This window comes from Falco punctatus (assembly GCF_963210335.1).
Source record: "Falco punctatus genome assembly, chromosome: 9".
Classification (NCBI taxonomy): domain Eukaryota; kingdom Metazoa; phylum Chordata; class Aves; order Falconiformes; family Falconidae; genus Falco; species Falco punctatus.
In genome coordinates, this window is record NC_137589.1 from 45,717,945 (window position 1) to 45,743,312 (window position 25,368).

General features: G+C 52.7%; 2 protein-coding genes across 9 annotated transcripts in view; one reads left to right on the forward strand and one right to left on the reverse strand.

The window, feature by feature from the left end:
* Nucleotides 1-1,872: 1,872 nt before the first annotated feature.
* Nucleotides 1,873-18,528, reverse strand: MYMK (myomaker, myoblast fusion factor). The gene is made up of 5 exons (XM_080403065.1): nucleotides 9,830-18,528; nucleotides 7,291-7,405; nucleotides 4,690-4,838; nucleotides 3,578-3,694; nucleotides 1,873-2,494 (listed from the first exon to the last, which is right to left on the reverse strand). Exons 1-5 carry the CDS (start codon nucleotides 10,358-10,360, stop codon nucleotides 2,348-2,350), a joined length of 1,059 nt encoding a protein of 352 aa, XP_080259191.1. The 5' UTR covers nucleotides 10,361-18,528; the 3' UTR covers nucleotides 1,873-2,347.
* A 139-nt stretch (nucleotides 18,529-18,667) lies between these two features.
* Nucleotides 18,668-25,368, forward strand: part of ADAMTSL2 (ADAMTS like 2) — a 28,504-nt gene continuing 21,803 nt past the window's right edge. For 4 of the 8 annotated variants that reach the window (XM_080402976.1, XM_080402980.1, XM_080402979.1 and 1 more), the window contains exons 1-8: nucleotides 18,683-18,828; nucleotides 19,040-19,129; nucleotides 20,310-20,421; nucleotides 21,326-21,468; nucleotides 22,115-22,190; nucleotides 22,594-22,696; nucleotides 24,378-24,523; nucleotides 24,626-24,749. In XM_080402976.1, the coding sequence (XP_080259102.1) occupies nucleotides 20,311-20,421; nucleotides 21,326-21,468; nucleotides 22,115-22,190; nucleotides 22,594-22,696; nucleotides 24,378-24,523; nucleotides 24,626-24,749 (703 nt within the window). In that variant the 5' untranslated portion in view covers nucleotides 18,683-18,828; nucleotides 19,040-19,129; nucleotide 20,310. Of the gene's footprint in view, nucleotides 18,829-19,039; nucleotides 19,130-20,309; nucleotides 20,422-21,325; nucleotides 21,469-22,114; nucleotides 22,191-22,593; nucleotides 22,697-22,720; nucleotides 24,524-24,625; nucleotides 24,750-25,368 lie in introns of those variants that run through there. The other 4 variants (XM_080402978.1, XM_080402977.1, XM_080402982.1 and 1 more) reach the window with 4 other exon arrangements.

The window sequence follows — 25,368 nt, forward strand, 5'->3', positions numbered from 1 at the left end:
TGCACCTTAGACAAAAACACCTACTCTTATGAAAACAGCAAGAATTTTTGGCAGGGGCTCAAGAGCTCTTACAGGCAAAGCTCTCGGCAGCGCTAAAAGGTTACAAGAGACTGTTTTGTCTACGTTGCTGTAAATGTTTATAATATTTCCCTGCATTTGTATTGCAGGGGATATCCTGCAGGGGTGATAGCGAATTCAGCCCGTGCCCCTTCCTGCAGGGTGTCGGGGTGCCTGGTGCTGCCGCAGCGGGTGCTGCCACTGGTGCGGGGCTGATGCCGTGGGGGGCACCCTGCAGATGCGCCTGGCTGCGTTTGGGCCCCGAGTGTGGGTGCTGGTCCTGCACGGGGGTGCAAAGGGATGGAGCTTTGCACAGCAGCCTGGGGCATCAGCAGAGAGAGGAGAAAAAGGAAACCTTGCCTGGGATTTTATGGTGTGCAATACACTTTTGGGTTGGGTTTTTTTTTTTGGTGTAACACCTGAATACATGGCAGGTGGGAGCAGGAGCTTTCATTTACTCAGCTGGCCCTTAGCTAATGTGCCCTGCGTGTTTGCAAGAGGTTTGCCAAACTTTTCTCCCTCTTGCTCAGCCACAGTAAGGCACTGCAGTTACCCAGTGCCTCTTCTCCCACTGCCTCTTCTCCCAGTGCTTTAACTGCACAAGGCTCTCCCCGTGGCTGCGCTGCCCAGGGTTTTCTGCAGGGCTACGCACATCACCGCAGTCCAGGAGGGGTCAAACAGTCACCAAATGAGCCAGGGAGGTCAGGGTGCCTCTGATCAGGGGCTGCAAGCAGCAGCAAAGGGTGTGTGGAGGGATGGAGGCTGCTGGCACTGCTACTCGGGCTGCTGGGGTCAGCGCTGCGTATTTGCACATGGGGTAAAGCACACCCAGAGATGCGCTCTGGGTGGCTCAGTGAGAGCCAGGGTGGCCCTGGCTGTGGGACACCCATGTGGATGACCCCTCGGGAAGCAGCTGCACACCTTCAGAGCTGGCTCTTGTGTGCGGTGCCAAGTTGCTCCTTGCTCTCAGCTCTGAGTTAGAAGTTGGAGCACTTGGGACTGTTTTTTGGGGATGCTCTGAGAGTCCTCACATGGCAAAGTACTCCAGTAGCGTGCAAACAATGGGGAAAGTGTTGCACGCAAACCCTCAGAGCATCTTGCAAAACACCCTGGGGGGCTGGATGCTGAAGAAGACCTTGGTGTGCTGTGTTGGTTTAGATGCTGGTGAACCCTTTGAAAACTCTTTGCTAGCACTGCCTCTGCATGCAGCTGCATCGGCTGTGCCACCGCTTGCCAGTGACTCTTGGATGCTCGAGGGTTCATAATTCATTTGTGTTTTTGTTGGAAGCTCATTCAGATTTGGTTGTTGCCCCGTTGCAGGAAGTTGCTCTGATGAATGACTGGGGTGGATTTCTCTTCCAGAGGAACCCAGGCTTAATGTGGGCTTTCTGTGGACATCACTGTATATCAATACTGCTCTAATTGTCCATGACATATAGTCTTGGCATTTTTCCCAGACAGTCTAAATAAATCATACACTTCTGCTATAGTAAATAGTCTGTTAGAGGAGATGTTATAGGCTTACAGCCCTTCCCCTCCCTCCAGGAGCTTCTTTTCCCTGCCTCTAATTTTCCATGTACTTTCCATACTAATGAGGCTCTCTGCAAGCGCACCTGCTGCCTGCACCACCCGGGCAGGTCTGCAAAGACAAAGTGCCCAATGTTGCACCTCCTTCCAGGCTGGGGGGCTGTGGGCAGGGGAGGGGGTGGCCGTGCCCACAGCTCTGCTTTGGGGCTGGCATCTGCCCTTGACTGAGCGGAGCGGGGCTGGGAAGTTTCTTGCACCGCTTAAGAAATGCTGGCATTGCACACTTGCAAAGTCTTTGTTAGTATGTATTATTTACATCAAGAGAATGCATAAATAAAATAGTAAATATCTCACAAAAATACAGGTTCTGTTAATTGGGCATTGCAAACAAAGCCTTGTGTGCTCAGGCTGGGCGAACCTGCACACAGGGGACGACTCACGTTCTCCTGGGCCAGTGCAAGGGACAGCCTGGCTGGTGACATAGCCTGAGAGTGCAAGGGTCTCCTGGGACAGGGGACAGGGTCACAGCCCAGCTGAGTGCTTCCCCAGGGAGAGGTACAGGTATGTAGTAAACTGGAAGCGCAACCTCTGCTAGGGCTGATGGTAGAAAGGTGAAGACTTTCCAGGGAAGCAGATCCCACGGGCTGGTAGGAGAAGATGCCAGTGTCCCAGAGGAAAATGCAGTGGGCAGGCATTTTGCTTTTGGCTGCACCCCTCCATCATCCCAGGAGCAGAAAAGCCAGTGCCCGCTCGCCCGGGTGACTCAGACGCAGCAGCAGAGTGTGGAGCAGTCGAGCCTTGCAGGGGTCCCGGTGCTCCCGGCCTTCTTGTTCTCCTTGGGCAGCAGCAGCACAAAGGCCATGGCCAAGGCGCAGTGGTAGAAGCTGTGCACGTAGGTGTAGTCCCACTCCTGCAAGCGGGGAGAGTGTTAGTGAGACCTGCCGGGGCCACAGGAGCAGCGGTGCTGGAGGGCTCTGCGCTAGGTGCAAAATGTTAGGTTTCTACAAGTAGCTGAAAAGAAAGGAATAAAAAAAATATTCCTGAGCCTTCTGCCTCTTTTTGCTGTAAGAGAAGAAAGGATTTCCATGCCTTAAGAAAGAAAAAAAAAAAAAAAAAAAAAGCAGCAAAGTGGATTTAACACATTCTAATTTGCACATTTCCCAATTCTTGAATGAAGTGTTTCATTACCCCGCAAAGGACGCGGCGGCGAGGCCGAGGCGCGGGGGGAGGCACTTTCTGCTAAGTGACATTTTTATGTTCTGCTAGAATTTGCAATTACTAAATGCTTTGAAAAATAATCCTTGGGGATGACTGTGAGGTTGTATCTCGCAGCTCCCAATGCACAGAGCAGCCGTAACGGCAGGGCTGAGTGCAGGCGCGAGCGGCAGCTGCAGCAGGGGGTTATCATCATCCCTGCGTGGGACAGACGGACCCTTTCGTGCAGGACAGGCGGACTGGCCAGCGGCAAGAGCAAAAGGTTATAAACACGGGATTGAGTGCCCCTGGGAGTCAAGTGAGAGTCTTTTCTTCGGCGTGAGCCAGCTTTGGATCTGGCCATGACTGGGTTGTAGCCAGTCCCTGTTGTGGCTCTGCAAGGTGTCCTTAAGTCACCCATGCCCAGTTTCCAAAAAACCCTGCTTGCATTTGACAAAGCCACTTTGAGGACCATGTATGGCTGACAAAAGCATGGCCCCTGTCCTTGTGACTCACTTCACAGGGGGGAAAGAGATTGAGCATCACCCTGTGTGTCACTTGCTGTCACATCTGTCCCTGCCCACGCTGCAGTTAACAGGCCAGGGGCTGGGATGGGGACAAGGGAGGGACCCTCATCCCTGCTGCCAGCCCCCGGCACGCCAGCCCCGGAGACCCACGCCTCAGCTGGGCTTTGGCCAAGGCTGGATGCACCCCAGTGGTGTGAAGGGGGAGGTCTCCTATCTTGGTAATGTCCTTTACACCTTGTAAAGTTAGGGTGATTGAGTGTGCAAAGAGGTACCTCAAAGAAGAACCTCAGCATCAGCGCTAACGCCCCGAAACAGAAGCCAGGACCGATCTGCTGGGTGTAGACGCTCTTGTCGGGATAGAGCCCTTTCTTCTCTTTCATCTTTTGTAGCTGGAAGGAAAGAGAGAGCATACCAAGCGTATTCACCCGGATTTAGCTGGCTGCTCCACATCCGAAAGATCCCATGAATGCTGAAATAAAACCACACCGAGCGCACAGACCGGCTGCCCCAGGCTGCGGGGGCTGCTGGCACATGGGAAGCACCTCCGACCTGCTGCAGCAGGTCCTCCTGCTTCATTCCTGAGCATAATACTGTTTTCTTAATATTCAACCCCAAACCCAGCTCAGGGAGTATTGCCCTCACAAACTCAGTCTCTAGGAGAGCAGATCCTAGCAGAGCATCTGCGGGCTGGGGGATTCAAGGTGGTCCCCTCCTTGCCCATCCCCTCCCCATCGTGGCCACTTGCTTTTAGCTGCTGGCTGGGCAGCCAGACGAGGCTTAGTGACGGTATATAGCTGGGACTTGCATCACAGTATTTCCATGATGCTGGGCAGCATCTTTCTGCAATTTTTATCCCGTCACTGAATCCTTCTCCTTGCTTGCTCCTGCCAGTGGCTCCACCAACGCAGTCCTGCCTGGGTCCACAGCATCAGCTGTGAGCAGGGCACAGGCTGCAGCATGGTGCCCGACTGTCCCAGCCACATTCAGGCAGACTACAGGCAGATTCCTTCCCACTTTATCACTGCATTTTATGCACATCTTCCACCAGCTCCGGGGCAGTTCACCAGACCCCTCTGCCTCTGAGTAGCTGTAAAAACTCCATAAATATGATCCTCCTGATTAGAAACGCAGGGACAGGAGATATGGTAGATGGCTCAGACTAATCAAATCTGGTGTTTATCACAAAAGCTGCTTGCTGTCTGCCTGCTTTCTGCTTGGGTTGAAGGAAAAAGTGCTGTTTAATCACCGTGATGGCCTGTGCTGTGAGAGCTGGACCTTGAGGATGAAACGGCTGGCACAGGTTAGACCTCTCTGTGCAAGGCTCAGCCGCTTCCCCGCCACGAGCATCCCGCAAAGCCCCGGCACGGTGCCCCTCCCTACGTACCCATTTCACCGTTATCACCAGGACAGCTGTCCCAATGGGTCCCGAGTAGACGCCGTAGCCCCAGCGGTCATGGTAGATCCTCACAGCGATGGTGAGGACGCCGAACATGATGAAGGTTGATCTCTTTGGCTCGTCAAACTCTGCCAGGGCTGCACAGCACCGAGCACAGGGAACATCAGCTCACCCACCCTATTCCTCCACTGTTCCCCTAAAGCCTTACTGGGGTCTGTCCCACCTGCCCTGGGGACCCTCAGCATTGCCTCCAGGTCTGGGTTGCCCTTCTTATGCCTTACAGCTGGGGAAACTGAGGCACAGGGGGGCAAAGCGAACCATGCTGAGGCATCTGAGTGGTGGGCCCAGGAGCTGACTTTGGGGGTGTTATGTTCAGTTTGCATGTGGAAGCTAAAGGGGATTTCCCACCCGTATTTCCCTTGCCTGCCGCAACCCAGAAGTCAGAGGTGATTGCAAAGGCGATTGCAAAGACACTTGCACTCAGTGAGCCCACTGTTGGCTCTTGGGTTCACCCTACATCTCTAACCCTCCCAAACTTGGCGGCTCACCCCGATGCAGCCTCCGTCACGCCGGTAGGACCGTGCTCGCTGGTGTGATGGGGACCAGGCTGTCCAGCCATGCCGGCACCTGCCTGAGGTTTGCAAGCTGGAAGTCACCAGTGTGAGTAAATTATTAGAGGCTTTTGTTTAGCACAGAATGGGGTAATAACTGATAAAAGTTATGGATCCCAGTGGGCTCCATGCTTTTCCAGCTCGCACAGCTGTGTTATGGCTGTCCTGGATTTGCATTCCGGGAAGCGTGCCCAAGGGTCTGTGTCCGCACATGTGTGCTCGGGCTTTACAAGCCACAGTGAGAGGCTTCCCTGGGCTTCAGTCACCACACCTTCCATGTCCTTGGATCGTGGTTTTATAGGGAGTTTGACTAAGGGATAATGTCCGCATTTTAATCTCTGTTGTTTCCCTGTGGGTCAATATTTTAAACATCGTAGTCCAGGATTTGTATTTTTTTGCAAGGTTTTTGAATGCAGTAATGAAGCAATCAAGTTGAATTTTTCTGCAAGGAGCCAAAGTGTCTGGATCAGCTCTGCCCTACCCTGACACTGCTGTTATCTGCTGAAAATGCCCTTCAGAGGTGATTTGCCTCCTTTGCCTTTTCTAGCCAAGCAGAGTGCTGAGGTGCCATGAACAGTATGGGAGCCCACCCTGGGACTTGCACCTTGGGGGAACAGAGCTGTTTCTAAGGTTAATATTTTCCCAACTAATTTTTCACCACATGGAAGATTTATCTAGATGCATGCCCTGGAAGGGGGATGCTGCTGTCTGCATGGCTTGGTGGTGAAGGGAGGAGGGATGGAGTTGTGCCTGGCAGAGGGGATGCTGCCCCGCAGCTCATACTGGGCTCAGGGGTTGCAGGAGTTTTCCCAGCTCAGCCAGAGGTCCTGCATCATCCCTGGAGCCCCAAGGTGCAGAGGCGAAGGTCCTGCAGGCATTTTGGGGCTGTACATCAGTGCGGTGACCCCAGTACAGCATCAAAAGGGCTGGGGACGCTGCCTGGCTGGAGTGAGACTGGCCACACAGGTGCTAGAGATGGTTCATATCTGCTGAGCAAAGCCTTTGCTGTTGGAAAGTGACCGTCCCCTCATCTCCCTCCCCTCACCCCTACTCTCCTGTCAGAAATACTCATGTCTTTCAAAAAAAACATGTTGGCAAAATGGGAAAATAATAGGTTTGAAGTTCTCATCCTTCTTTAGTTTCTGTTGTATTTTTTTTTTCATTTCTATTATACCTTGTTTCAGTGGCAAGTAAGGAACAAAATGAGGAAAAAAAAGAGTGAAGGGACTGTGGGAAAAAGAAAACTGAGTAACAGGACAAGGGTCAGGAGTTTTAATAAAGAGGAAGTGAAATATATTTCTGCTTTTTCTAAGCAGATCTAAGATTTCCCGTCATCCCAGACCAGGCTTTTGATAAACAAGGAAGATAAATTTGTTACAACTAAACCACTTTGATTTGTGTGCTGCCAAGGGCAGTGACAGATTCTGCGCTTCTTAGTGCCCCCACATCAGGACAGGACAAGCTGATGGGCTCAGGATGGGGAAAATGAGGAGCAATGGGAGATTCCCTGATATAGGAGGTTTCCAAGCAAGTCATCTCACAGTACTGTCCTGCCTTGAACTAAAGCACAAGGCAGCACATGTTACTTGCCAACTTGAAATAAATCTGCTGTTGTAAGGACATGCGTAAGAGCTGGTGAAGGCAGAGGAACACCCGACTGACACGAACACCAGAGCTCTCCTTACCTCTGAGAGCAAAACTTCCCCAGCCACCACTCAGGACAGTTTTCATCTGTGGCTGAACCCCACCGAGTGGAATGGCTTTCCAAGGCATTAATGGTATAAAAATGGATTAAACCATAGCACGGGCTGAGTTCCATAAAAGACAGCCTCAGAGCTAAGTCTTGCAGATGGGAGCTCAAAGGCAACAGCATTTCTGGGGACTGTACCCACTAACTGTCCCACCAGCGATGCTGACAAGCCCTGCCTGACCCCCAGATGCTGGTGACCTGCAGGAACCACGAGATACCAGTGCTTACCCATCAGGGACACCCAGATGGACAGGGCTGTTCCGTAGATGCTGAAGTACTCCAGGATATCATAGCGCATGAAGCACAGCACTGATAAACCAGGGCCATCACATGCATGGTAAATCTATTATTAAAAAAAAAAAAAAGAGAGAGAGAAAAAAGCATTATAAAACTAGGTTCTTACACACACACCAGCAGGGTAAAGGCTCTTACCAACTTGTTGAAACAGCTTTGGCATGGCTGTGGAGAGGATGGCCAGCAGAACAGAACAGCCTCGAATATACCAGGATCACTGGTACACAGTGATGAATATATTTGAAAGAGAATGTCACCGTTCCCAATTGCAAATCGCCTGACAATCAGCATTCTTCCCTCTTAGCACAAATTATTTGTGGACGAGATTTAGTTTGCCTCTTGGTCTGTGCCAGAATGTGCAATCTGATGACCAAGCTGCTGCGAGCTGAGCCCCAGGCAATGCAGGGACGTCCTCTCCAGCAGAAGGAAGGCTCTGGGGTTATGTTTCTAATTGCAAAAGATTCTTGTAAAACAATTCAAAATGAGTGTCCTGATGAAATGTGTATGGATGCCAGGTCACTGTCCAGGCTAAATAGGATTTATATGGCCAGAGTCTGAATGCTGGGGAATTCACTCATTAGTGCATTCCCTTAAAAGCTGCTGGTTCCTGCTGCCCATTAGCTCATTGATTAGGTTATTTGCAAAAAACCCATTGTCATGCAACATAAACGCAAACCAAGCCAAGAGAAATTTTCCAGTGCAATCAGAGGAATGCTCCCAGTGTTTGCCTGGCGCTCGCCTTTTCCGCCGAGCACTCAGCCCTGCGAGTTTTCTAGTGGTAGCACCCGCGTGCTTTGCTGTTTCTGAAGAAGTCCCTTTACTGCTTGGCAGGGCGCCCTTGGAACAATCCTCGCTGTCATGGCCCAGCGGGGATGCTGATATTATTTATAATGGGAATTGCTGCAAGTCTTTTGGCTCGTTGTGGTTTCTAGAAACGATTGCACCACGGCCGTAATTCTTTTCCCTGTTTGAGATTGGGTCTGGGGAGTCTGGAGACAGGGGGAAGAAAGGGTGGAAGACAAAGAGCGTGTTTCTGGCCAGCGTCGCAGCACTTGTCTGCGATGGACATATGCTTTCACTGCTCTGATGAGGTCTCCTGGGGGAGGAGGAGTGGGATGCTACAAGAAAGGCAATAGCAGCAGCTGCTGCCCTTCCTACCCCCCCAACCATGCTGGCAGCTGCCTTCCCTTCCTTCCCCACGCACAGATATTTTGCCTCTGCAATCTCTTCGACGAGGACCTGTTCCACCTCCCGTGGAAACGCATGCCAATTTTCCTATTGACTTCTTGGGGAGGTGGAGCAGACACAAACCCAGTGCAAAATGAAATTGTAGCTGTCTGGCTTCCCTGGGGAGCTGGGGGGGGGGGGGGGGGGGGCGGGGGGCTCGATTGGGACGTTTTTATTAACTGTCCTGTAGTTTTTATGGAACTGGCAGAATTTCTTCCCCTGCATCATGCTTTCATTGGAGGCTTGCATGGTGGATCCTTGGGAATAAGAGACCCTCCTGGTTCACAGCCCTGATGCTGCAGAAGAGCTTTTCACACTGGACAGGTCCTTTACCTACTCCCTGCCTCAGTTTCTCTGTCTCTGTGCCAGCCATGTGACAACCCTCATGAGACACCTTGAGATGGGTGGGGAGAAGAGGCAAATGCAACGTTGGTTGGGTTGCTGAGCTATTTTCTTCATATTCTTTAGCACGGCATTGCCATGGGGTTAAATAGGAGAATTTTTTCCAGTGGGAATGCTGCTTTGGGTGCTCAACCAGTGTGTGTACGGAGGCATTTAGCAGTAGTACAAAGCGCAGGGCAGCTTATCACTGGGAGCCAGAGTATGAATTATTTTCTCTGTGTACAGACGACTGACTTTCTCTACTAGTTATTCCCGTGCAAGAGAAGGCAGGGCGATTCAGAGCCTGGTGAAACACGCATTTTCAAACACTCTGCCGGGGTGAGGGGTTGATAATTATTGGTTTTGATAGCTCAGCAGCATGTTTTAGTCTTTCCTTGTACAGAAACTTCCCTGACTCCACCATTACTCCCATCACCAGTTAGCAATTGCAAAATCAATAATTCGACTACGTGCTTTTGGCTAAAACGACAGAAGCATAGCAAGAGGCTCTGGATACAATTTAAACCCCAAATTCAGCATGGCCACTTACCAGCTATAAAACAAAGACAAAAACCAGCTCCAAAACATTGCGAATCAATCCAAGTCTCTTTGCACCCAGACCCTCTCCCTAACCTCACAATCGTAAAACACCATTAAATCTACGTAAGGCCACCCCTTAGGACATCCTAAACTGAAGAATCAGCTACTCAGCACCACACACAGTGGGGAAAAAATGAAAATGGATATTCTGGGGGTCATGCTCGCTGCTCTTGGGTGAGACCCAGCTGCCCTGCCCAGTGGAGACCTGATGCAGAGGGTATCTGGGGGGATGGAACACACGGGGAGGGGTATGGGGACATCTTACCGCCACGAAGAACATGGTGAAGAAGTAAACCATGGCTTCCATGTGGAAACGCCGCTTGGCTGCAATGCTGATGGTGGGGAGGAAGACCAAGGTACTGATGGTGGGCAGAAGGAGCTTGGCCACCAGCGAACCCATGGGTGCCTTACAGGCTGGTGGCTCCCGGGGATAGGGTCGCTGTGAGCTGGATGGGGACGGTGGAGAAAACAGCCGTGTGGAGTGTGCTTTAAAATTTAAATGCCCTGCGTGGCCGGGAGGGCCGCGGGCAGGGAACAGCTGCTGCCACCACCGCCACAGCCGCCCCCTTCGCTCCTGTGTCTCCCCAGCAGTGAAATTCTTGACGCAGCCGGCGGCTCCTGGCAGCAGATGCTCTGTGCCCCCGGTATGGCCCTGGGTGTTACTAAAGGAGCGAAAGGGAATGTTGTCCTTGCACGCCTTGTGCTGGGTGTCAGACCTGGGTGCGTGGTGGGCGAGGACTGCGGATTTGCTAGCTCGCCATGGGGACACCTCACCTCTGCATCCCACTGCCCCCATGCCGAGTGGGGGTCAGTGCTGATGGAGCAGCCCGGTAGGGAAAAATGAGGGATGGTGCTGGCACAAAGTAGGGAAGAACCAGTACGCGACAGGTACGAGGGGTTTTTAAAACAGTGAGACGTGTCCTGCTACCTTTGACATGCCTGAGAAATACACACCAAGCTCCAGATCTGCCTTTTATTTCCCTTCGAGGGCATACCTGGGAGGGTGACCCTGCTCTAGGGGAGCACGGGCATCGGGAGCTGGTGTGATGCAGCATCTAACGCCTGCTGCGGGTGCCTGCGTGCCCTCCTGTGCACCCGGGCGGAGTTAAGTGCAGTTAGGTTTCTCAGCCATGCCCTTTGCAGCGCGGACACCTCCAGGATATCTGTCTGAAATTCAGGAGCTGAGCGTCTCTGGGGTGGAGGAATTTGAGCAGATCTGTCGTGCAGCGCGGAAAAGCTGGAGGAAAGGAGACCAAAAGCCAAGCGGCGTTTGGGCTGCTAATCCACTCAGTGGCTTCTCTCTTTTATTATGACTTTTTATTATATCACTGCTGCTCCCCTCCTGGGTTAATATCTTTTCCTTGGAGCCTCGCAGGGATTCTCGGCATCTTTTCGGTACAGCTGTTCCCGGGACCCAGGGAGCAGGAATGCTACGCTTGAGCAACCGCCTTTGTGGCGGCGGGTTTGGGGAGGAGGGTGCGAGCTGTGATATGAGCCACCATTTCTGAGGCCGGTAGGATGGGCTCGCCTGTCCCCCAGGAGGGGGTCCGGTGGAAAGGCAGGCATGCACGGAGAAAAAAAATGCTTTTTAAACCACTCCAGCTAAGTTGGAAAGGGCTCCGGGAGGGGGAGTGAGGGGGTGTTGTGTGCGCGGTGAGAATGGCACAACAGCATTAAAGCAGTGACCTGAGAGGGCTGTGCTGGGAGCCGTCCTTGGGGTACCGCTGAGACGAGTTGGGTAGGGGCTCCCATTTTTAGCCGATATTGCAGGATCCATCCACGTTCTCTGGCTGGCTGCAGGCAGCATCCGTCCGCAGGATGGAGCACCACGTCTCCAGCCACCCTCCCGCCTGGGCAAGCCATAAACTCACCACAAAACCCTGCAAAATTGTATTTCTACTAACAAATAGTGAAAAAACTCTGGTGTCCCTATTTACCGTGAAAATTAATCCCTCCAAGCCAGCACATAAATACCCTGCTTCTCCCCAGGTGTCCAGCACTGAGCAGGAAGCGGAGCTGAGTGCCAGCACGCCCCGAAGTACCCTGTCCCTTTTCTGTGCCATATCCTCAGACGGATCCGTTATTCCGTGTTATTCTTGCATGAGCTGCTTGGATCGAGGAAGGTGCTTGGGGCTGCTGCATGCTGCACGGCAGGGCTTGTCTCCAGGAGGGTTTTGAGTGGGGTTGGGGTTAGCTGGTTGCACAAGCTGCTCTGGATTCCTGGCTAAGAAAACCATGTCTGCCCTGCTTTTGGGGCCATGAGGTTGGTGTCAGAGAGGGGAAAACACAACAGCCTGTTGGTGAGGACAAACTTCCACACCTGGGTGCAAAGCAGCCCCCCTTGTCCTCATGGGACCATTTGCAAGGACATGGCAGTTGTGCAACAAGCCACCGTTTGCAAGGACGTGCAAGGATGGTGGTTGTGCAACAAGCCAAATGGCATCAGGTGAAAAATATGATCAAGCAGTTGTTAAATGTATCCCCCTCGCCCCCATCCTCTGCCCAAAGTCTAGCTGGAGCCCACTGGAAAGGAAACCCCATTGGCTGCTGGATGCAACAAGTGCCAGCCATGGCAAGCTCTCTGCCAAGCAGGGAAGCATTGGAGCTCTCAGGAGCAAGAAAACGTTCCACAGGTTGTTGGAGTTTTGATTTTTTTTATTTTATTTTATTTTATTTTTTCTCTCCCAGCTGCACACCCCGGGCTGGCGTTTGGTTTGCAGCCAGCGCTGTAGGCATAGAGCAAAAAAAAAAAATCACATCGGCTTGCACACGTGTTCCAGCTATTATTGAAAAAGAGACCCCAAAGTAAACTGCAAGGCAAGGGGCAGGCAGGTGGTGAGCTCCTGTCGGGAGCTGCTGCTTAAAAGGTCTTTGTTCAGGCTGCAAACAAACCGCAGTGCTAGACGTGGGCTTTGCAAACCTTCCCGGGAAGGAACCCAAATAACAAAGGGCCAGGACTTTCTTCCTTCTCTCCTGTACAGGTAGGAAATGTAGAAAGAGCAGATTTTAGCTCCTGCATTTAAGTACTTCTGGAAAGCAAATTTTAAATCTACATTCCACAGGGCTAATTTTGTGTGGACCGGAGCTGCACGCAGGAACGGTGATACATATGGCTGAAAACTGGTTCCCAGATGCCAAACCCAGGTTCTGGTATGCTGTCCTGGATCCTTCCAGGGTAACGTTAACCATGACTATCTGTGAGCGCTTCTACCTTTTAACTCACACATTGCGCTGAGGGAGAGAGACACAGATAGATTTATTTTTAATATGAGGATAATAGTTTGAAAGTATTATATACACTGGAGTGGAGGATGAGGGCTCTGTGCCAGCTGAGAGGATTGACAGTATATTCTCCTGGAGGTAAGTATTGGATGGTCTTTCATCTGTCTGTGGTGTAGGCCGTATCAGAATTTAAACCTGCTCCATCCTGTGTCCCCAGTTACTGCCAGGTTTGAAATGATGGTGCTAACGATGCTAAAACGGAGAATCAGGGTTGCAGGATCTACAAGGGCTTGCAGCTCACAGTGCTGTGGTGCCAGGGTCAGCGTGAGCCGGCAGGCAGAGACAGCTGCACCATTGCTGTGCTTACTGCAGCGTGTGATTTGCCACTTCCATCACTTCAGAGTTTACATTTTCATCTCCGCAACACTTTGACTCATGCACTGGATGTAGGGATGATGGTGAAAAGCTGGATGATGCCCTGGTTTCAGCAGGATGATGTGCAAGAGCTGCAGCTCTGGAGCAGCACGGTCAGCCCCAAGGAGCCCTGAGCAATTTCACGAGCACAGCACCATCCACCTTGCGAAGATTCCTTGACTTCTCGCTCCTCTGCCTTGGGAATTTGATCAAGAAACCTCCTGGTGTGAAAGGACCTGGTGCAAATGCGGAGCAGCCCATGCGCACCACAGCCCTTCCCTGCCCAGCTAAAGAAGGGATGGCTGTAGCATCTGGATAAAACACCCCTCCCCACCTACCACAGCCGGTGATCAGAGCTGTGGCGTGAGAGGCCGCCTGGGCAGTGCTTTCTGGACAGCTGAAATCCATACACAGGCCCTGGCACCAGGGAAAAGGAGCCCAATAAACGTGGAACCACCAGCTGTGCCTGAGCCCCTTGCACGGCCGGTGCTGCAGACCCAGCTCTGATCACCCGCAGCTCTCGCCCGCTCCAGTCCACAGCCCTGCCAAAGCACCTGCATCCTTTTTTTATTAGTGGAATAAATTGCCACTTAAAAAAATCCATTCTCCGTAGCGCCTGGCCCCATTTTAGGCAGCTTTAGCTGAATGCTCGCTCTTAAAAAAATTCCCCCTTCCCACCTCCCTGTTGAATAAATCTATTATGCCTATTCCTCACAGGTATCCCTGCTTCTTCTATCCTCAGGGTTGGGTTTTTTTTTCCACTCTTCCCTTTTCCTTTGTCCTGTTATGGCCTATTACAAGCATGTCAAAGGTAAGGACATTTCTTGCCACCAATTTTCCATTGCTCGTACCCTTTGGGGCATCCTGAGGCAGCCACCCCGTTGCCAGATTCGGGGAGGCAGGGATTTGGGGAGGCAGTGCAGGGGTTTATTGCTCTTTTCATGGTGTTTAATGGGTGGTTGTTGGGGTTTTTTTACAGTCATGACTCCTGGAGCCCAGGAACGTTGTGAAGGTCTCAGCTCTCACCCCGTTAGTCCAAAATGTCATTTTCTAAAGAGAAAAACTTGAAGCTGTGATGCTTCAAGGCTCAAAATCCAGAAGGGAATGAAACCAGTCTTAGGGTTTTGGGGAGTCTGACTCACGAGTTTTGGATGCCTGTGGTTGCAATGCTGCAGAGCCGATGTCCCTCAGCACAATGCTGCACAACTTCCATGCGAGACTCCTTCCATTCAGAGAAAAGGCTTTGTACTTTTTAATCTTTGCATAGCTAAAATTTCGAACCAAGCGTGACTCATCTGGAAGCTCCTCCAGGTTCTTGCAGGGATGTGTACTCTTTGGAGACAGGTAAAATTAAAGTCTGCGCAGAAAAAAGAGGCTTTTAAAGCCATTAAAACTCTATGGCCATGACCACACCTGGAGTCACTGTGGTTGCTTGTGGTTTTCAAACTGCCCAGAGATATTTTTTAATAGGAATCTGATGGCGAGAGCAGCTTGGTGGCTTTGGCTTGTTCAGTTGGACTCAACATTTTGCAAATCTCCGCGGATGAAACCCTCACACTAACATGATATAAATCATTGCTATCCATAATTGCATGGAGGCATGCAGAGATGAAGTGCCTTGCCCAACACTGCGCTGTAGGACACTCTGCAAGAGACCAGGACTGTCTCTAAAGGACACTTTTTTTAGTCTCCTCTTGCTTGTTTTAGTTACCCAGTGGTAGGCCATAGCCACAGCTCTTGAGAAGAAGGTAGGGCTGGCTGCCAGGCCTTTTTGGAGTACATGGCCACATTTTTATACCCCGCCCCAGCCCCCCCCCCCCCCCCCGGCAATTGTCTGGCCATGCAGGGATCTCACCCATGCCATGGATGGCTTAAATCTGCCCACACCATGCAAGGCTTGCCTGGAAATAACACGTGTAGCTGTGCAGAAGTGTTGAACAACTGGGTCGTTTCTGCAGGCAGTCTTAAGAAGGAAGTGCCTTGCCCCCGAGTGAAGGAGAAGCTGCTGGGAGGTCCTGGGCCAACAGACTCCAGACCACGCTCATTCTGCTCCTCCAGCCTGTCTCTCGTGGACCTGAGCAGGGGTTTTGGTGGAGCTGGCTACAGCAGAGCCATCCTGTCTGCTGTGCTGGCATGAGGGCTGAGCCAGAAAAGGGCTAATTTTGTTGGAAAGCGGTGCTGGAATGCCACAGCCCATGGCTCTGCTTCACCGAGAGCAGGTCCTGCGGTACATCGTTCATGGAGAACCTGCCCTAGGGATGTGCTTGGGGCTCGGTGGTGCTGGGCATCAGCTCCAGTGGGTCTGAGGGCTGGTGCTTGGGTCAGGATGGGAAGGTATCCCGTGATGGGGAGCACAGCAAGACAGTCAACATCTTGTGCCTGGAGCGGAGCTTGCCATCACTCTCTGCTCCAGGTCAAGGATGGAGATCACTCCACCACAGCACAGGCTGTCCCGGCAAAGGGATCCCCCCACTCCTCCCTAGGCGAGGGAGGGCCTGATCCTGCAAACCACAGAGTGCCTCTGCTGGGCTGAGCTGCCCCAGCTCCCGCCGAGCAGCGACAGTGCCTAGCCTACTCCTTTCAGCCAAGGAAACTCCTTTCCTCTGCAGGCACTTCTCCGGCCAAATCAGCAGCCAGTCGCCGGTGACTCTTGCCCGGCTGGAGGAGGTTATTTTGGAGTGTCTGTCGTTCCTTTTATTTGCACTCTGAATTATGCACGGCACCAGTTTGGGATGGAAAGCCTGGCAGCTGCCTGCCGGATGGCTGCTGTGTGTCCCTCGGGGTGGCTGTCGGGGTAAAAGCTCACCGGCCCCACGCTGCCATGGGGCTGGGCATCGTGCCGGTGGCCCTGAGCCTCCTTGCATGGTGCCGGAGGTGAACGGACAGCACCGGGACCACTGGGCTGCCTCGCCAAAGCGCAGGATGCAGGGAGCAGGGCTGGCTCAGGGACCTTTGCCCGAATCCTAAATTTCCCTGGGAAAGTCCGATACGAGCCTTCAGCGACCGTCCCTGGGTGGGAAAGCCTCTTGCTGTCCATGCAGGTGCATCTTGTCTCAATTTACTCCAAGCCCAAAAGCAGTAAATAACATCTGCAAATCATTTCTAACGCTTATGCCAAAAACTGGGAGATAAAAAACGCTGTCGTCTGAGCCTGGCTGTGGGTGATTAATGCCGTACCTGCCGGCAGCCCCGGCAGCAGCGCCCGCGGCCCCGCGGTTTTGGGGGCAGTGCTGGCCCCGGGTGTTTTGGGGTGGTGGGAACAGGGTGGGTCCAGCCCCGCGTTGGAGCCGTGGGGTTTGGCCAACATGAAGCTGGACGGAAGCTCGTGTTTTGGATCTGCTCTCCAGCGCGTTTTGTTTTCGGGGCTGTTTTTGCTCCCACAGAGGTGATGGCATCGCTCCTGCTGATTTCACGATGATGGGCTGGGGCTGCGTAAGCTGTGCTTCTGCGGCCAGGGATAACAGTGTGTGATTTATGGGAGCAATCAGTTGCCACTAGGAGCTGGTTAGGAATTTTCCGAAGAAACAGGGATTGCGTCAGAAACCGCTGAGTCATCTCAACTGTTTCATAAAAAAAAAAAAAAAAAATCCTTTGGCTTTGATGAACTTTTGGTGAAGCACAGAGACTGAACGCGTCTCGCCTGCTGCCGGCTCCCCCAGTGACTGCCTCGGGGACAGCCTTCCCCCACACCCCACTTTCCTCCTCCCCTCCCCCCCCCGGTGCTCCCCAGCCCTGGGGCATCCCTGCAGTGGGATGGGGTGTAGGGTCACCCGGGGATGGGGTCTCCTGGGGTGCAACCTCCTGTCAAACTCCAGGGCTGGCGGGAGCGCTGGGGGGACGCTGGGGCTCGCATGGACCCAGGCTGCTCTGGCGTTTTCAATGTGAAATATTTTGATGCTTTTAAAACCTCTCGTGTTCAGACTTTTCCCTCCCGGTTGTTCCAAAACGGAAAGGGTTTTCTCCTGCGTGTCTCGGGCTGGGATATTTTGAAATGCAGAAGTTGGGTGAACTCAAGTGCTAAATTTTCCCAGTGTCCTGGTCACAGCCAACTGATGGAAAATTGAAAGTTGCAAATCAACCTAGCCGGGTAAATTAAAACAGGCTGGCAGACATTTAGCCAAACAGAAAAGGAGACTTCATTTCCCATGTAAATTTTTTGGGACGGATTCTCTCCTCAGCTTCACACAGCCATCCCTGGGAGGACTGGGTCCAAATTGTCACCACCACGGGCCCGCAGTGATTCCCGCAGGGTGCTGGGAGCTGTGCAGGGATCCATGCCAGGTGCTGGGGTAGGAGCACACCCCGAGGCCACGCAGGCGGGACCACGGCACATGGTGGCAGGGCTGAACGTAGCCATCAAGGGCTGGTGGTGATAATCACGATAAACTGCAGTGATGGCTTCGGGTGCAGAGCTGGTGCCAGGGTGCGGTGCCCCACTGGGAGCACTGGTTCTGCCCTGTGTGGGGCAGGACTGGAGGGGAAGGAGGAAAGGCTGGAGCTGAAGCATCTTGGGTGGGATGAAGGGAATTGTTCAGGTGGGCTGCTCAGAGCCGCTGGGATGGCATACGCAGCATGGCATGCATAGGGCTGAGCATCACCACGGAGGTGAGGTGTCTCATCAGCTGCGTTTTACATGTAACAACCGCAGAGAACAGATGACATATACCGTCTATAGGTTATATATGCTGTGTAACTCTGTCCTTCTTCATGCCGCAGGTTTTATTCTGCGTCACATGTGTGCTCATGGGTCAGACACAATACATGCACGGCTGTCAGGGGCCAGGGGTCCGTTCTCATCTCAAACGGGTCTGCGTGTGCACCAAGCCCCTTTGCTGACCCCCACCACCCTCCTGCGTGGCAGAACCCCCTTTGAAGCTGCATGGCCATTGCCGAGCCTTAGCAAACGACACCGGAAGCACAAGAGCACAGGGATTTGGTTCCTTTTTCAGCAGAAAGTGCCATTACAACCCTGGCAGGCCTTGCTCAGCCAGCCCCCCCCCGCACCCCCGGGGGTGGCATTCGGGGAGGCACCGGGAGTCAGCAGGTACCATGCCCCCGGGCATGTGGGGGGCAGCAGGTACCGTGCCCCGGGTGGGGAGGATGCACCGAGCGCGGGGGGGCAGCAGGTACCGTGCGCCCGGGCAGGGGGGGTGCAGCATCCCCCGGGGCGGGGGGGAGCAGCATCCCCCGGGGCGGGGGGCCCGGCGCTGCGGGTGCCGGGCGGGCGGCGGGGACGCATGCGTGCGGGCTCCCCCCCGCCTGTGCCCCCCCGGCCTCGCCGCAGGAAACCGGCTGGCGGCCGCGGGCCGGCGCCGGGGGAGGCGAGGGGTTAACCGGGGTGGGGGCATCCCGGGCCGAGAGGTGTGAATTCCGCCCGCTCCCCCCCCGCCCCGTACAGCCCCCCCCCCCCCCCCCCCCCATCGCCACTATAAGAGCGGCCGGCGCGGGCTGGGGGGAGCCACTGCGGCGGCTCCTCCTCGCTGGAAGCCCCGGCGCTTTGGCTGCCCTTTGAAGTCGGAGAGGGAGAAGGAGGGAGGGAGCGTCTGGGGCCGCCGCCGCTCCGCTCCGCGCCGCCGCCGCTGCCGCCCGGCCCCGGAGCATCGCCCCGCCCGGCCCCGCCGCCTCCAGGTACGGCCCGTCCCGGCCCGGGGGTCGCGCCCCGCTGGCCCCTTCCCCGCCGCCCCGAGCCCCGCAGCGCTGCCCGGCGCCCCCGTTCCGCACCGCTCCGCACGCAGTCTGCGGGGCTGCCGGCTGCGCTGCCTCCGGCACCGGCCCCGCGGCGCTTGTCGGCGACATCCCTCCCCCCCTCCTTTAATTTTTCTTCTATTTAAACACGCAGCTCTGACCGCCTCTAGGATAAACCCTGAGCGAGCTCTTACTGGCTCCGAGTCAGAAGTGTCTGGAAGCCTTAATGAAAACCAAGTGTAAGGCAAGTCTCAGCCACCTGTCCCCGGGATCCCCAGCCAAGCGCTCTGGGCTCCCATTAATCAATGGATCTGCCTCTTGGAAAGTGCCTCTTGCATGCTGGATCTCCACCCTGGGGGATGGCAGAGCAGAGCTGGGCACCTGGAAGCCCTCTGGTAATTTTCTCTAAGCCAGATACCAAAGCCCCGCTGGCATTGCCGGCGATTCTGTGCTTCCAAAGCTGCTACAAAAGCCCTTGCGAGAAGAAAAAGGGGTAGGAAAGAAGCTCTTTATGTTGCAGCTCTGCAGTCCTGCCCCCTCTCCCCAGGAGCAGCACCTCTCCCACCTCCCAACTTCCCAACCATGCTCTCTAGTTCTTTTTCAAGGGAAATTAGCTTAGGGGAGAATTTTTTTGTTGTTGTTGTTCTTACAGACATGAGCTGCTTTGATTCCCTGGAAGCATGATTTCCTGAAACCTGCTCCTTGCTGGCTCTTGCAGTGAGGTTCACAATAAAACGTATTGTGGTTTTGAGCCGGGTTTTATTTAAGAAAATGCCATTCTGGGTTATTCTCTTTCATGAGGCAGATGGAGAAAGAGATGAAAGGCTGACACTTGGGATACTTCATTTCTGCTCTTTAATTGTGGGTGGTTTCTTTTCTATAAGAACTGGCTGCTTCCCTGGGAATCGGTGGGGATTAGACTGGAGCAAATGAAAAAGGGGGAAATAATGGCTGTTAATTGCTTTTTTTGTTGTTGTTGTTTGTGAAGCCTTTCATCTCATTCTTCTAGGAGCAGTTCTGTAAGTGGGGATATTTAAATGCATTGCTTTTACAGATCCAGGGACAGTTCTTGTGACTCGCTGCCTCTTGTGCAATGCTTGCTTTGGTGTAAGTCTCGCTCCCTTCCATGACGGGCTCAGAGCCTCAGCTCGCGCCGGTGCTATCAGGTGTGGCCACTGGGAACCAGCGCGGAGTTGTGGTTTGGAAGACAGCAACCACAAGATGGGATGTGAACCTGTACTGTGTTAACGCTGCCACTAATTAAACTTCAGGATCAAGCCCTTGCAGTCACTGGTGGCTGCTGACCAGGAATGCTGAAGGAGACCTGTGCTGTGTAACCCAGGCTGCAGAGCAGCCCCTGGCTCTTGGCGGGTGGTGGGGCTGGATGGGAGTTTTGCTTAGCGCAGTGTTTGCTTGCTTTCTAGGATGAAGATATCTAAGTGGAGGTGGAGCAGCATTTCCATCAGTGCGCAATCCCAGCTGAAAGGCACCCTGGCCCTTCTTCTCGTGGGCAACGTTGCCTTTGTGATAGCTCAGGTAAGCGCATCACCTTGCTGGGAGGTCTCTGGCCTTTAAAATGGTGCGGTGTCTGGGATGGGCAACCATCCAACCAACCAACCCATGCAGTCCTGGGACTTGTAGGACTGGTCTGTGTGTGCATCACGCCTCCACCAAGTGCGAGGACGTGTGCCTTGGCTGAGGTTGAGCCCAGACTAAAGAGTTAAGTTGTAGCTTCCATGGCTAGGAGCATGTGCAGATTGCTTCCAGGGCTCTGAAAGGCTCTTGGGTGAGCACTGCTTCCTTGGTCCCCACAGCAGTTGGAGCTTTCATTTACTTTGCATGGAATATTATTATCCCTTTCCCAGTAAACACAGAAATAATAGAAGTCCCCTAACGAGCAGGTGATTCTGGATGGAAAAATACATCCCTCTCTCTGCAACGAGTAGTAGCTGGGACCCCCCTGTTACTTGCAGAGCGAGCACATGGGCTCCTCCAGCCTGCCAGCATCCACTGGCATGCTCTCCTGCTGCAGAGTGGTTTTGCAAGGGTTTGCTTAAGCTTTCAGTGAAGCCTTTGGCTGCAACTGGCTCTTCAACGCCCTGAATTCGCTGTGAAGCAAGAATCAGAGCACCAAGAGACTTGGGAGGGTTTAGGGTTGTTTGAGAGCTCGGTTTTGCCAGCTGAGTGAAACAATGAACACTTCCTTTCCTGAGGAATCCCAGATACTACCGTTTCATTCCAATTTGTAATGAAAACACAATTGGAAAAACTCACGGTTTCTTGCAAGATAGAAATCTCAGACCTGACCTCATGGAGAAGGAAATGCCCTGTTGGCTCAGGGTGGGCTGGGCAGGGGATGCCCTCGGTACCCCCCTGCGGGCTCCGCAGCGTGGATGCTGACTGCTTCTCCTCTCCCCCACCTGCCTGGTGCTTCGAGCAGGACCTGGCGCAGACCTCCAACAGCCTGGAGGAAGGGGCAGACGTCACGGCATACTGGTGGGGCGAGTGGACCAAGTGGACGGCGTGCACCAGGACCTGCGGGGGAGGCGTCAAGTCCCAGGAGAGGCACTGCCTGCGGCAGAGGTACGGTGTCCGCCTGCCAGCGCTGGGGCAGCTCCAGCTTGCTGGAGGGTAGGCTTGATCCAGATGTTCATCACTCGGTAGATAAGCATTGCTGAAAAGGTGTTGTCTGGCTAACCCTGCTTGTGCAGAAGGTATGTCCCTGAGCATGCTGCCGCGAGGATGCTGTGCGCCATGGGCAACCCATGTCGGGAGTACCAGGCAAGCTGTTCCTGGGCTGCCCCTGAAGTTTCTCCTGTGGGGATTAGTGCAGATGGGCAGCGGGCATAGCACAGGCCCATTCTCAAGGCTTCTGGGCACAGCAGTGAGGACACCGTGGTGCAGGGCTGGTTGGGGACCTGCTGATCCCGGCTGCTCTGTGTGTGGCTCTTCTGTCTCTGGGCTGAGTGGTTGCCAGGAGGCATCTAGCAAACCTTTTCCCCAGGCCCTCATCCCCATGATACCTCCTGGGATGCTGCAGTAAGAGTAGTTGGTGCTGTAGGTACCAAAGCCAGAAAGACCTTTGCTGTCAGCTCCCATGAGGCTGTGATAGATCTTGGTGTGGCTCCACTACATGGAGACTGATCTTGCAGAAGCAGGGGAGAAATGTATTTTAAAAAGGGAAAAGGAGCGTTGCTGACCCCTGTCTAACCATCATTTCTTTATTCAGAAGAAAGTCAGTGAGTGGGCTGGCTAATAAAACTTGCACTGGAACATCCAAAAGATATCAGCTCTGCAAAGTACAAGTAAGAATATCCTTTTTCTCATCGGGAACACTTGATACAAAATGTGGCAAGTCATGCTTGCTTTGTGTGATGGCATTTCTGAGCCCCTCTGAGAGGGGACACCATTTGTCCTGTAACTGTCACCCTATTGCCCCTCCAAGCAACTGGAGTTCCCTTCCTTGGCGCCCATCGCTGTTGTGTCGGGGCTTTGGGCTTTTTGCCTGTGCTGGGGGCCATAAAAGCCAGCGGGTGGTTCTTGTACCATCTCCCAAGGGGGTTTCCCCGGCTGTGCCTGCAGTGGGAGGAGGAGGATGTGGCTCTGGTTGGGGTAGGCAATGGAAACAGTCCTTGCAGCTGGTCGAGATGTGCCAGAAACCTTTCCTGCACTTTGTTTTCATCAGGATATTAATGTATCCCATTCTAGGAGTGCCCTGCGAACGGAAGGAGCTTTCGAGAGGAGCAGTGTTCATCATTTAACTCCCATGTGTATAATGGCAGAACATATCAATGGAAACCTTTATATCCTGGTAACAAGACATTCTTTGTGTGTTTCATAATGCTTAGCCAAATATTTTGATAGTTATGATGCTATAGCCTGCAGGAAGGCTCCTCCTCTGCTGTTTTAAAGTGATTTTTCAGAGACACAACCAGCTGTCTCCCAAGTTCAAAGACTCATTTTGCAGCTGCAGGGTAGCTTAAAAATAAAATAACGACGCGAATTTGTGGCTATAGCCTGTGCCGGTCACAGCTCCTGGGGACCAGAGAGCTGAAAGGCTGGAGGATGGTGCAGGACCATGGGGTGATGGACTGTGCTGGCAGGGAGAGTCCGGCTCACCCGGACAAGTGTCCTTTGAGCTGAGGCTGTTACTGGCAGTGTTGTGTTGCAGTGACATTTGCTGACTCCCACAGCCTCCATGTGCTCTGTCAAATGTCACCCAGATGCAGTCAGTCGGTTTGGTCACCCGGGGTGAGCAGCGCAGAACTGCAGAAACAACTTGGGAGTCAGAGGCTGAGATTTTACTTAATTTTTAGACACCTAACTCCCATCAAGAGCATTAAACAACCATCATGGCCAATTTTTAGAGCTATTGGGAACCCAGGACCCTTCTGAGAAGGAGGCTCCTGAGCGTGGGTTCTTCAGATGCACAGTGCCACTTGAGTGTCTAAAACTAGACAGGCTGTGATGCAGCTTTCTTATTCTGTACATACCTAAGAACAATTATGTTTCATTAAATGACTTGCTGCCTCCTTTTATGTGAAACAAGCCCCTGTCTCGCCAGCCTTCTTGGCAGGGTCAGCATGGTAGAACTTGGCCTGTGGCAGGCTGGTTTGCTATAGCTGCTTGGCTGCTTTGGTCCCTTTCCTATGGCAAGGTGACAATTTCTTTAAACATCTTCGCTCTTTGAGATGATTCACCAGAATAGTTACAGTGAATTGTTTTGTTTTTTAGCAGGCGTTCACGTGGCTCCTGGGGGATTTGCAGAATAATGTTTTGACATTGATGCTGTCTTGCTTGGGCGTGCAGGCCAGTGGGTATATGACCGCTCGCTAGCTGGCGGGGTTCAACGCTTAGCATTGGGTTTCTGATGCAAACATGAATCTGTCATTTGCTTCCTGTGGATATTATAAACTGTGGGATTACTGTGCCAGTGGATGCAGCCAGCCAGTTGCCTGCAGAAAGCAAAGAGCGAATTAAGTCCAACTTGGGTGAATGTTTATGGAAAAGTTCTTATGCTTGAAGTTGCTAACTGTTTTGAATATAGTCTTACTTGTATATGTATTTATAACAATATGTTAATTTAACTTGTATGAAATATTTATACGTGAACATGCATGTGTTTTTGTATAACGTGTACATATATCACTACTGCAAGTCCTTGCACAGAACAGTGGCCGTTACTGCTTCAGTGCGTCCCCTGGACCGATGCTAGTGTTACCACTAGCATCATGGGGTGCATCCACTCCTGGCAGCGCAGAGGACCGCCTGGCTGGGCAAAGGCTTGCAGCAGTGGGCTGTCACGCTGTCAGAAGTGCAATCTCCTGTCCAGCCCTGAAACACAAGAGATGGTAGCTTCTGAACTGCTGGCTGCTGTGCAATTGTGCTGTTGCTGCTGCTGTTTAGCTTGGCAGAGATTCGTTGACATTGGTAGGATGCAAGTTATTGTGTTTCTGCTGTTTTGAATGTATTTTTATATCCTTTCCCCTTAGATGACTATGTTCACATTTCTAGCAAGCCCTGTGACCTCCATTGCACCACTGTGGATGGTCAGAGACAGTTAATGGTTCAGGCTCGGGATGGAACATCCTGCAAATACACTGATTTCCGAGGGGTTTGCGTGTCTGGAAAATGTGAGGTTGTTAAACATTATAGCAAAAATATTGTTAGTAGCATTCAGAAAATTACAATGGGTGCGACATTTGCCTGACCCTCAATGCTCTATTTGTGCATCTTGTAGCCGATTGGATGCGATGGCATTCTGTTTTCCACCCACACCTTGGATAAATGTGGAGTTTGCCAAGGAGATGGGAGCAGCTGCACTCATGTGACCGGCAGTTACCGGAAAGGAAATTCCCATCTTGGTAAGGCTTTTGGGGACTCTTTGCTCTATTTCTATCAGAGGGCTGGTTTTTCAATGTACTTATTTTGGTGAAATTGCTTTCGACCCTTACCAACTGCCCCGCTTCAGTTTCTCCCGCATGTTCCATGTGTGTTAATGCCACTTGTAAATCCAGGCAGGGAAAACCTTCTTTAAAGAAAACCAGTAACTTTGCAGGGTGCTAGTCAGAAGCCTGAGGTCTCTGATGCTGAATGGTGCAAAAGGGTTATGCAAGAGGCTGGTGCCTGTTGAGGCTTCTTTCTCATGACCCAGTAACACTAGAAATAAAAAGACTTGTAATAACAGGAAGCGAGGATATTTTGAAAGGCCAGGATTTCCAAAATTAGTGTGATGTAAAGCAACAGAACTTACTCGTCGTAAATATAGCAATCTAACTGGGGGATAATGATTAATCCTCCCTGAGGATTGGGTAAAGATGGAGCAAGCCGCAGGAACTTCAGCGGCCTTGGGAGGACTTGTCCTATCACTTACCTAGTGCTGAGCAAAGAGGAGGAGCAGGTTGTAATCTCTTGCTGGGGTTTTGGAAAGACAGGGGTGAGTACTGAACCACAGGACAGCTTCTGTAGCCAGCAAAGCAGTCT

Excerpts from the sequence above, each read along its gene's own strand:
- MYMK (XM_080403065.1), bottom strand. The coding sequence starts at position 10,360 with ATGGGGGCAGTGGGATGCAGAGGTGAGGTGTCCCCATGGCGAGCTAGC. Across the intron at positions 4,839-7,290 it reads CATCTGGGTGTCCCTGATGG|CCCTGGCAGAGTTTGACGAG; the intron begins GTAAGCACTGGT and ends GGTGCTGTGCAG. Across the intron at positions 3,695-4,689 it reads TGGTGATAACGGTGAAATGG|CTACAAAAGATGAAAGAGAA; the intron begins GTACGTAGGGAG and ends CTTTCCTTCCAG.